A 12773-nucleotide genomic window follows, 5' to 3' on the forward strand; every position below is an offset into this window, starting at 1 on the left:
AAACAGAAGAACAAAACAGCAACCTTAACAAACCAAACTGAAGCACTGGCACTAATACAGCACTGGCACAGTGTTATATTGTTTGACTTTAAGAGATCAGAGATGTGTGAGGTTATTTATCATAGTGTGATCAGACCTGAAACTCTGAACATGGATAGAGGAGAGAGAGAGGAGATGGTCATCTATGAAAATTTAGATTTAGTAAGTAATGATGAAATGATGATAAACACAGAGAGAATGAGTACAGAGAGACAGCAAGCGCTCCAACATACAGGTACTCACATTCATTTATCAGTTGATTTGTTGAAGTGAGAAGGAAAAGACAAATGTAATCTGATGTGTGTGATTTTCAGGAAGAGTCTCAGTGAAGAACAGAAGACACAGATCAGTTCAAGTGTGTTTGTGTTTACTGTCTGTTTTTCTGTTCACTGCTGTTATAGTCATCTGTGTCTATTTCAACAATGAGAGAAAACAACTAACACACAACTATAACTTGACTAAAGAAAGAAAACAACTACTAACACAAAACTATAACTTGACTAACGAAAGAGAAGAATTACTTACAAAATACAGTAAGATACTAAACCAGAACAAAATCTTGACTGAAGAACGAGACCAGTTCAAAAAGAAGAGTGATGAACTCATCGATGCCTTAACAGGTAGACTAACATTTATTTATTATCTCTCAAACATTAGAAAATATTATTCATGATTATGAAACTTGAATTAGTTAACAATAACCCACAAATTTGTATGTGATTAAGAACAAAAGTTAATGCAGAAGCTATTTATAATTTACATAACATTTATACATTTGGCAAACGCTTTTATCCAAAGTGACTTACAGTGCATTAAAAGATAAAATTTTTTTAACATTATGTGTTCCCTGGGTTACGAACCCATGACCCATCACTTTATTTAAACCTAATAAACAAATGTACCTAGTCAAACGTCTTGCTTGAGATAAAATACATTTTAATTTAGCTGTTAAACTTTTCAATAGTAAATTTTCTGTTTCCCCAACATTGCTTGTATGTAATAATTCATCAGCATTAAAGCAACACTATGTAGTTTCCATGTAAAAATGACTTACAGCTCCTCCATGTGGTTGAAAAGCGCAACAGTGCCTGGTATCAGACACTCTTCTGCAGGCAGGGGTAGGGGCGGGCTGTGTGTGCTACCCTCCACCGCCACTTTCAGAGTGTGCTTGTAGCAGCTAGGAGGTTGCTCAGGTTGCAGCAACAGTAAAATTTGTCCAGTTAAAAGTTGTTCTTTCACTGAAATAATTTTAGAGACATTATTTAAAGGTAAAAAAACTACATAGTGTTGCTTTAAGGCATTAAGAAAAATTATTTTAACACTTGAATGTATACAGCACAAAATAAACATTTATGTTATGTGTGGATAAATAAAACTAACAAACTGATTGTATTTACAGATTTGCACTTCAATAGCTTTACATGGATTTACTACAAGTTCAGTTTTTATTACATTTCATCTGAATATAAGAGCTGGAGTGACAGCAGACAAGACTGTAAAGAGAAAGGAGCAGATCTGCTGATTATAAACAACCAAGAGGAAGAAGTGAGTGAAAGAAAATCATTAGATGTGTATTTAAAAAAGGGTGCTAAAGTGATTTACTGGCTAGTAATCATTGGGGATCCACTTTAAGTGTTATATAGCTTTTATCTTTAGTCAAATGAAGCTGTGTAGATTCATAAGTGGTTGTGCTACAGTATCACTTATGGATCCCCTATGATAACAAGCCAATGAACAACTTTTAGTGAAATTGAGCACCATTTTTAGATTGCAGTGTAATTTGAAGTAAGTTTGTTTGTGTTTGTTTCTCTGAATTGGTCTGCAGAATGTGGTTTGTTGATATTTGTTATTATTTGTAATTTAAAGTTTGTGTTATTGTTTCAGGTGTTTTTGCGTACACATGCTGGTCTTGGCATTTGGATCGGTCTGACAAAAGAACAGAGAGTCTGGAAATGGGTTGATGGCACCACACTAACATCTGGGTAAGAGATAATTGAATTTATCCAAAGTTTTCTAAGACTTAGTTTAATATATTAACACATCATTTATTTTATTCAAAATCCTATTGCTGTTTCAGATACTGGGCATATGGATATACCCAAAATTACGATTGTGCAGTCATGACTGCATCTGGATGGGGTAATAATATGTGTTATGCAAATTATAAATGGATATGTGAAAGAAGAATTCTTTAGATCTGTCATGATGTTTATTTAAATAAACTATGTATATATGTTTGTTTAACATCATAATAAATTAATTCTCTAAGAGTTCATATTTTAAGTTGTGACCATAACTGTCATATTCATAACATTGGATTTTCCAATTGTGTAAATGTATTCATGAACTGAAGTTTAACAAAAACACAACAGTATAATGATATGTGACCATATAATGTTATTGGTGTCATAACTAAATCAAGTTGGGTAAAAAATAGCCCTTGCATTTCCTAGTATGTGTGTGGTGAAGTTGCAGACTGGTTTTTTATTTGTTGTATGCCAGCGGATGTAAAAATAAAGTGTGAAAATGACAAGTGGATAATATACCCAGAAAACATCAAACTATTTCTATTCATGCTGATTATTAAATGAATATTAATGATATGATGCAGTCACACGGTTGTTCTTGCTAAAGGTAGATAAATGCTTTCTGAATCTATTCTATGATGAACTTTAGATGTATTTTTATGCTTTGTTCCTATAAATTGTTTTGTACTCTTTCAAACCATGCAAGTATTAACTATACAAAAATAATGTTTGTTGTTTACACGTTTTTTACTGAATCAGATTTAAAAATGCTTAACATGAGATTTTTTTCTTTTGTACATTTATAGCAGCCTGTTTTGCTGTAATACCACATTAAACTCTGAATATAACCATTACTGCAGTTTATCATGTCTCTCTCTCTCTCTCTCTCTCTCTCTCTCTCTCTCTCTCTCTCTCTCTCTCTCTCTCTCTCTCTCTCTCTCTCTCTCTCTCTCTCTCTCTCTCTCTCTCTCTCTGAGAAATTCACCTACATTGCCCATCAAAACAATACTGTACCAATTCTAAAAATAATAAGCAATAATATCAATAGATGAATAGATTGATTATTCATTACACAAAATTTGAAAGCATATGATGTGACATCATCAGCTCAGTCCCAGCGGCCACCATTCAAGCTATGTCCATCAAATAAATTAGTTAAATTAAAAAGTTAAGTAAACACTAAATAGCTAAATAAATAAAAAAATCGGCAAGGTCAGTTCAGAGTTGATTCCTCATTTCACAGAAATCAACTGGTGTGACGTCATGAACTCAGTCTATGCTCCACCCAGTGGATGAATGTGGTATTGCCTGGAAAGTTCATGAACTTGCTGGTCCTGATAAACAGGCAGTATAAAGCTGAGAGACTCACAGCACTCGAGTCAAACCTAAACACACAACCAGAGAGAGACACAGAGAGATTGAGAAGCAAAACAACAACAGAGAAGACACTGAAAATGTTGAGCCTGCATGGATTTCAGCCTTCCCTCCTCACTCCATTCATGAGGATTGACTGGCCAGTGTGCAGTCTGTGGCCGGAGATCGAACCTCTTTACAGACACACTGACCTACTGCAGGAGATGAGGAGAAGCCTGGAGAAACTACAGCACAAAATCTCTGAGGAGATCCAGCAAATGTCAAACTCTGAGGAGATCCAGCCGCTCACCTGTACAGTGCAGGAGAAAGAGGGAAGTGGCTTTGTGTTGACACTGGACACTAAAGACTTTTCTCCAGAAGAACTGTCAGTCAAACAGGTGGGCAGGAAGCTGCAGGTGAGCGGAAAGACAGAGAAGAAGCAGGAGGATGGGAAAGACTCGTACTCGTACAGAATCCAAGAGTTCAGACGTGTGTTTGATCTGCCTGAAGGAGTGAATCCTGAGACAGTGACCTGCTCCATGACTGATGGAAAGCTCTACATACAGGCATCAGTCAATCAGATATCTGAAACACCTGAGAGGATGCTGCACATTCACTGCCCTCAAACTGTGAAGACAACACAGACAGAGACTGAAAAGATTCAAAACAACACCACTGAAACACACAAGACTGATCAGCAATTTTAAAAACTCTCAATAGAAGATCAACTCAATGAATTTGGACTGTGTGGTCAATTTGTATATTGTATTTGATTCACTTTTGCTGTTCATTATAATTGTTTTGTACTCTTTGAATAATATAAAAATGTGAAAGAACAAAGATTATTTTGTTTTTTACTAAATTGGGTAAAATAAAAAAGTTTAACATCCAATTTCATCTTGTTTTGTCATTGTCATTTCTTCAGAATTGCTTCCAGTCAGTTGGGTAACTCTATAGTAAATGAGAGAGAGAGAAATGTTTGTTGTTGATCACTTGGACATCAATTTTATCTTTCAATAAAAAAATCAAAGCAAGATATTTTAAAGAAATAAATAACTAAATAAATACATTTTATCATGACTGAAAAAATGGGCATTTGCTTCACAAATCATGAAACTCAGTGTTCATCAAAAGCACCATAGTATGCTGATAAATCAGGGTATCTTCTGATCATTTCATATCCTTTCAAAAATGTAATGTATGAAAAAGAATACCTGGAATTGAAACATCTTCTCTATATTACTCAGTCTTACTGAGAAAAGTTTTACTGAGACTCAGACATGGCAATGCTATCTTTAACAGGGCACGCAGATATAAGCATTAATGTGATTACTTAACATATAACTTATAAAACTTTGTCTACACACCATTCCCAGGTGAGTGTACAAAAATGCTCTGCAATAAGTGTTCGCATATTTTGGAGAAAACATAAAGATATAGAGTGGCCAGCACTATGACGTAAGTTTATGGAGTTTTTTTAAAGTTTATTATTATTAATGTTTGTTAATGTTATGTAAGGGGAGATTTGTTATGAATACAGGACATTACGCAAAATCATTCAACCTGCAAAAGCAAATTGTTTTTACGGATGATGTTCAGTATGGCTGGATCTTGAGAGGTTCTAGGGTGGGTTATGCCACCTGATTTTCTCTGTGTCCCCCCAAAATCATCACAATGATGCACTTCTAGCATGGACTTTAACATAAAAATCTACTCCTAAATAGGAGCACAATAACAATAGACGTTGTAATATTGACTACAATTACATTGGATACTGGTTAAATTACATGCCAGTTCACATAGTTCAGTGCATGGGGCTTACAGCACCAAGGTTGTGGGTTCGATATGGTTTTATCCCAAGAAACACAAGACTCATATTGTTTTTTAATTTTTACCCCCACCATTTTTGGAGATCATATTTGACAATTTAAGAAGGGTTATACATTGAATACAGACACACAAATGCACAAATTAAATTATAACATAAAAAAAGCTTATGAAAAATTGAAAAACGCTGAGCTTTGGTCAGTGCATGGAAGTGATCAAGAACGTCTTGGAATTCCTGATCACTATTAAAAGATAATGCATTGGAAAATTCACGTAGTAATGCACGCTTGCCACAAGATGGTGCTGAGCGCATTTTCTTTCACTCATTGTTTTATTGTTTTGATAATAAATTATACAGAGTATAATCTCTGTTATTGTATTGTTGTGTTTTGTGTAGTCAAATCGTATCGTGCATTAACCCTACTTTAACCTTAATCCTAAATTTAAACTATAGAACAACACAAATGTGTCCACGGGAAGTGTGTGTGTGACTGAACATTTCCAAAATGTTATATTTGATCTTTAACCTCCCAAAACCTGGTGTGTCCACATGTAGACATCACATTTTTTGTTGTTTGCACCATAATACTTTATTCTGTGTAACTGGAACCTGTTACACTGCAGTGCTTCATGTTCAAAGAAAAATATTTGGTAATTATATTTATTGGTTCTTCCTAACCCTAAATAGCTGGAAGAAATCTAGAATGTAAGCCAAACCAAAGCTTGGCTCTTATGAGGATAAATTAGCAGACAATTTAAAGTCTTGGCATTATATCAGGTCTCACCTTGTGACGCTTTTTTAAACATTTAATTTATATATATTCTGGGCTCTTTTTTTCATTATTTTATCCAAGTTATTCATTTCAAAAACATTTTTAAATACAATTTTTGTTTTATAATGAAAGAAGGTAATATTTTGGCACAATTATATTATATTATAATCTACATCCTCTAAACCAGCCTACTGTATCTTCTGCAGGATCACAGAGGGCAGGATACGATCCCATCATCTTAATCCACAGGCAGGGTCCACCCAGGATAGATGACCAGTTCATCGTAGGGCACATTTAGACATATAACGAAAAAAGTGACTATATTTTAGTGGAAATTGAATAAGGGACTTGGACTAGTAAACAACCACAGCAAACAACTTCAATCACTAAAGCGCCCTTGCATTGTGGCTGAGACTTTTCCACAAACATGCACCAATTAATAATGTAGTTAGGGATTTTAAATGTATAATATTCTCAGAGTAAGATGTTTTTTGCCCTATGAGAAGAGAAAAGGCACGGACCGTTTCCTCTCCCTCTGGAATACACATGAGAGGATAAATGATTTCTCAAGAGAGGACACAGTAATATACAGGTCAAAGAGTAAGAGACATGGAGTGGACTCTGTGCCATATTTAATCTAATTCCTTGCAAGATTTAAACTTATTTTGACTTTATTATTAATAAACTTTATTATTACTTTCTGGAAGTATTAAACTCCTAAACTGCTTAAAGGGGCTGTTTTCGTGATCCTATTTTTCAAACTTTAGTTAGTGTGTAATTTTGCTGTTAGAGCATAAATGATGCCTGCAAAATTATAAAGCTCAAAGTTTAATGCCAAGCGATATATTTTCTTTAAAAGATTTGCTTTTAAAGGACTACAGAGAACAGCCGGTTTGGACTACAACCCTACTTCCAATCAATAAACAAGGAAAATATACAGACAAAGTATGACAAATCTGTACTGGAAGTGGAAGTAACTGAATCCCTTTCTTAAAAAAAACGGGATCCTATTGGGCAAATGATTAACAACACTCCCCTTGCTTTAATCTATAGTCTCCTCCACACACATTCACACCCCATAAATCCTCAGGCCCCGTTGCTCGGCCGACAGGTAGCATCACCAAGGGAGGTTACAGACGTTGAGGTAAAAGAGAAATAACACGACTGCAGCTGCTCTCCGCGGTCCCATCATGTACAATTACAACAGCTGGCAACCCACAACAATAACATGAGCTCTGAAATGTCAGCAGCCACTGTAATTCACAGGTCTCAATAGTAAAATGGTTGTCTGGGTTAAGAAGATTAAATAAATAATAGCGTGTAAATGCAAACAACATCCTGTGCCAGTATTTGGAAATGTTTATGTAATATACATGTAAGAGCAAATATTACACTGACTCACCAGTGTTTATTACATTAATTTTACTTTATGGTTATTCACATCCATTAAAAAACACACCAACTGAAGCTTATTTGCTTGATTAAATTAATTTAAAATATGGCTGAAATCTTAACAGCAATGTGAACATTGAGTACATATTCAGGGTGGGTTAGTTTACATCTTCTTCTGTAAACAGGTTGATTTATATTTTATTGTTTGTGGCTTTGTATAAAGTTACATATGGACTTAGGTATGATAAAATGTACTTATACCACGTGTCTGTTGAATGCTGCATTCTGATTGGTTGAGAAATGTTCTATGGGTGTTGATTATTTTTCTGTAAATCGCACACCTAACTTGTCAAATGTCTTAAAAAAAGGCACCAGAGCAATGTTTGTGGTATAAGCGGAATAATTGACTCTGGTCCTTTGAATTATTTGAAAATTATGCACACCTGTGGTGTGCATTATTTTCTTATAATTCAATGGCCCATCTTCAGTTATTCCTTACAAAATATACACACACAACATATGCACACACACAGTTTTTTTGTGGTTGTCTTGATTTTATGTAAAATCCTAGGGACGAGGCAGAGGGCTGCAAACTAGCTTTATGCCCCATGTACACGACATCGGTTGTCTCTGTGTAACGATTCTGTGTATTGTCCTATCCCTGTTAAATAAACAAACAAATAAAAAAATATATGAAAATGTAGAAATGAGCATTAACCAAAATGAATAAATGCTTGAAAATTATTGTTCATGATTTTGACCTTATTGTAAAATTGTTTATATAAAGGCCATATTTTTCTTCTCTGGAATTTCAAATGGATCACTTTCAGTACATTGCAAATTAAGTTTAATGTATTTTTTATTGAAGCTTGCATTAACTCTGGACAATATTCTTTATTCCTGAATCATTCTTTTATGTTTATTTTTTACAGAGCACATTATATAGATAAAAGCATTTGCTTTGCTATCACAGTTAAAAAGCAGCCACAATAAAATGTGCAATAAAAATAATAATGTGTAGCAATAACGCAGCATACAAGTGCAACCACAAAAGTGACATTACAGCACAAACACACACATAAAAACTGATTATTAAAAAAGGTTCATGATAATGTCAGAAGCATATGATTGAAAATAAATATTAGAGAGAGAGGACAACAGACATCCCTCATTCTGGTTTTCTGAAACAACAATTTTATGCTGCTCAGATGATTTTCCAGTGTAGTGCACTAGTTTGCTGCTTATTTTATTGAAATAATGCAGAGCAACCAAACAGCCATGCAGAATGTAAAAAAAAAACACACACAGTAAAGGATTGACATCACTGAATTTATTATATGCAATGCACGCCATTATTTATACCTAGTCAGGTGGTTGTCTCATGAAAAGTAGAAACAGCTAAATAAGCAGTATAGGGCTCAGCCCTAACTATGAGTTGTTTCAAGAAATAAGCCCTTGTTTACTTTAAAACCGTTATATAAATATGTAAAATCCATACTTGTTAGGACCTGCTATTGTTATTTATCTGAAAGTCAAAAATCTTAAATTGTCTAAAAAGCTAATTGGGCTCAAAGAAGCAGATTTTTAAGGGGCATTTTTTTGTAGCTCTGCCATGAGGTCTAGTGGTCCCAGAGGTGGAGATGCATCAGGGAGAACGTGCTGATCTTAGCTTTATGGTAATAGTTTGTAGATGTGGATGGATGACAGAGTGTGGGAGTATGGGAGAGGATGAATAAAGAGGACAGAGAGTCTTGTAAAGCATTTGCTCAATAAGATCCACTGGGGAATCTGGCAGCGAGCCCCTCGAAAGAGGAAGAAATCCAATTGACATGGACCGGTTGTACAGCTCTGCCTGTGGGACCACTGGGCCTCCTGGTGGAGCTGCATTAGGGAGCACATGTAGATGTCAACTTTATATAAAGTGATTGTATCTGTGGGTGGATGACAGGGCATCTCCATCTGGGAAAGTCTTGGTGTGGAGGAAGAACGACTGTAGAAAAATAAAACAGATGCTCCGGGTTTACAGTTTTTTACGATTGGTTACACACAAAATCTTTTCATGTCACACGATTTTCAAAACCTCTCACTCAAAGTGCAAAACTACATGCCAAATCTTCAAAACCATAAGCTATTTCTCAGCCTTTGACTCAGTTTTCAATTGCATAAAACACTTTGTTCAAAACACTACACACAATTCTCTACCTAAAACACAAAGATCTATGAGGAAGTCACTTGCTTTCCTTTTCCAAACACAACCAATCAAAATGCTACACTCATTCACCAGGTCACACAGACACACTCCTCACATGTGCAAACACTAAATGCTTTACTGATCACTAACCAATCACTGCTTTACTTTACAGTAGTATAGATATGCCTATAAATAGGTCAAAGGTCACTGTTTTGTCAATCTGCACCCCCCCTGCCAATTCCTGGAACAGGACCCCACACACAATTTACTGTATTCTACTGTAAAGAATATACTTTTGGTTTACATGTTTATAGTTTTGTTGTATGCTAATGTATACAACAGTAATATTTGGACTAATAAAATATTTTCTGTTTCTACATTGCATTGGCGTCTCCGGTGTACTTTTTACCCCTCTCGGCAGATTACTTTCACTGTAGAACATTGTATTGAAATGTAGATATAAGCCCATGAAAGACCAAAGAGCTTTAGATTTAGAACAGCAGTGTTTACATGGTATATCCAAAAATGTATTATTTTGAAAGAAGTGTTTGCCATTTGATGCAAATGCTTCATTTTGACACGTGTTTGTGGCATTTTGAATGCAGTGTTGCATTTTGAAGGAGATATGTGCTATTTTGCATTTTGTGTGTGCAGTTTTGAGAATTGTGTGTAGAGTTTTGAAAAAAGGAGACTTAGTTTTGAAAACGTGTGTAAGCAATTGGTAAAAACTGTAATAAAGCTCCATGCAGCAGGACGGTGTTACAGTTTTTCTCAATTGCTTTGGCACATTTTTCGCAACAGTCTTATTATTCTCTAAACTGTGAGTGCAAATGTCACAACTGTTTGCTGGAACTTCAGAACTTAATTGCATGTCTGCAAAATGAAGTTACACACCCAAAACATTTAATTCATGCTTCAAAACCTAGTTATCTTGTCAGTAATTTGGCCAAGGGCACCAAAATATAAAGTATTTTTGTCATCGTGTGAGCAACACTGGTCAAAATGTTTAGTTGTTTTTTCACCATGAAAGTCCACCATAGAAAATAAGGTTTCATAAAAAAATCGTAATAATTGAGAAGAGTCAACAGTACATAGAAAAAAGTAAATTAACATTTCTATTTATTCACTTCATTTATTTTTGTATGTGTATTACATTTACAGTTTTTCTCAATTGCTTTGGCTCAATTCTCAAATGAAAATTTTATTTTCCAAAACAATAAGATCAGATCTCTAAACAATTAGCTTATTGTTCACATCAGATTGGAATTTCTTATTGATTTGAGCAAATTGCAAATGCTTTGGCAAATGTGTGCAAACAATAAGTACAATCGTCTGCAGTTTGCCCAACAACTAATTGCATATGGCTTGTTGATCAAAACTGATGAGTCAATTCTCATTTAAACTGTCAAACTCTTCACAACTTCTCAATCATTTGTCATCGTGTACGCCATCACATTCAAAACGATCCATTCACTTATCAAAAACTACTAAACATGCATGTACATTCCATAAATATCTGACATTGACATTGTTTGTAATGTCTGCTTCATTGGAGATTTTTTCCATTGTGTATGGCAATGGAAAACATACAGTAAGATGTGATGTGGATGAAAATCTTTGCCCTGACCAACAAGAGGATGTCCAACAAGAATAATTAGTTTATCATTGAGGTTATTTTGTAGTTAGTTTCTATTATATTTTTTTTGTAACATAGGAAATATGAAATGTACAGCAATTGGACAAGCAAGATTTCAGTTTAAATGTAATACACATACAAAAATAAATGAAGTGAATAAATAGAAATGTTCATTTACTTTTTTCTATGTACTGTTGACTCTTCTCAATTATTAGGATTTTTTTATGAAACCTTATTTTCTATGGTGGACTTTCATGGTGAAAAAACAACTAAACATTTTGACCAGTGTTGCTCACACGATGACAAAAATACTTTATGTTTTGGTGCCCTTGGCCAAATTACTGACAAGATAACTAGGTTTTGAAGCATGAATAAAATGTTTTGGGTGTGTAACTTCATTTTGCAGACATGCAATTAAGTTCTGAAGTTCCAGCAAACAGTTGTGACATTTGCACTCACAGTTTAGAGAATAATAAGACTGTTGCGAAAAATGTGCCAAAGCAATTGAGAAAAACTGTAAACTGAAATCTTGCTTGTCCAATTGCTGTACATTTCATATTTCCTATGTTACAAAAAAATATAATAGAAAATAACTACAAAATAACCTCAATGATAAACTAATTATTCTTGTTGGACATCCTGTCGCTCTTGTTGGACATCCTGTCGCTCTTGTTGGTCAGGCCGAAGATTTTCATCCACATCACATCTTATGTTTTCCATTGCCATGCACCAGGGAAAAAAATCTCCAATGAAGCAGACATTACAAACAATATCAATGTCAGATATTTATGGAATGTACATGCATGTTTAGTAGTTTTTGATAAGTGAATGGATCGTTTTGAATGTGATGGCGTACACGATGACAAATGATTGAGAAGTTGTGAAGAGTTTGACAGTTTAAGTGAGAATTGACTCATCAGTTTTGATCAACAAGCCATATGCAATTAGTTGTTGGGCAAACTGCAGACGATTGTACTTATTGTTTGCACACATGTGCCAAAGCATTTGCAATTTGCTCAAATCAATAAGAAATTCCAATCTGATGTGAACAATAAGCTAATTGTTTAGAGATCTGATCTTATTGTTTTGGAAAATAAAATTTTCATTTGAGAATTGAGCCAAAGCAATTGAGAAAAACTGTAACATATTTGAGTATTTTGGCATTCAATTTTAGCTTTGAGAATTAGCTAAAGACTTTTCTTGGCGAACACACATAGAAATATTTTTAACAATAAGCCAATGCACCATTCTCTAAACAGATATGTCTGTCTGTTTACCTCTCTTTGTCTAAAACATTAGGTTTGATATCTCCATATGTCTTTTTCATATCCTTTGTCCATTTCCATTTGTCTCTTTGCCTTTTATCCCCCAAACATTCATCTTTCTCTCTATCTCTCATCCAGGATAAAGATGAAGATTGCTCAATTCAGTATGCAACGCGAAATGGGTCTTCTAAATCTACTGGACGAACAGGACCATTCGTTTTACAGCCCATCACTCCTGAACACATAATCTCTTTTCCAGGCTTGGTCCAA

At 34.7% G+C, this 12773-nt stretch overlaps 1 protein-coding gene across 1 annotated transcript; it reads left to right on the forward strand.

Moving 5' to 3' along the window:
• Window positions 1–3341: 3341 nt before the first annotated feature.
• LOC135779542 (heat shock protein 30-like) lies at window positions 3342–4316 on the forward strand. Its single transcript, XM_065290312.2, has one exon. The coding sequence runs from the start codon at window positions 3359–3361 to the stop codon at window positions 4124–4126; it is 768 nt and encodes a 255-aa protein (XP_065146384.1). The 5' UTR covers window positions 3342–3358; the 3' UTR covers window positions 4127–4316.
• Window positions 4317–12773: the final 8457 nt, after the last annotated feature.

Source organism: Paramisgurnus dabryanus, chromosome 10, assembly GCF_030506205.2.
Source record: "Paramisgurnus dabryanus chromosome 10, PD_genome_1.1, whole genome shotgun sequence".
NCBI lineage: Eukaryota > Metazoa > Chordata > Actinopteri > Cypriniformes > Cobitidae > Paramisgurnus > Paramisgurnus dabryanus.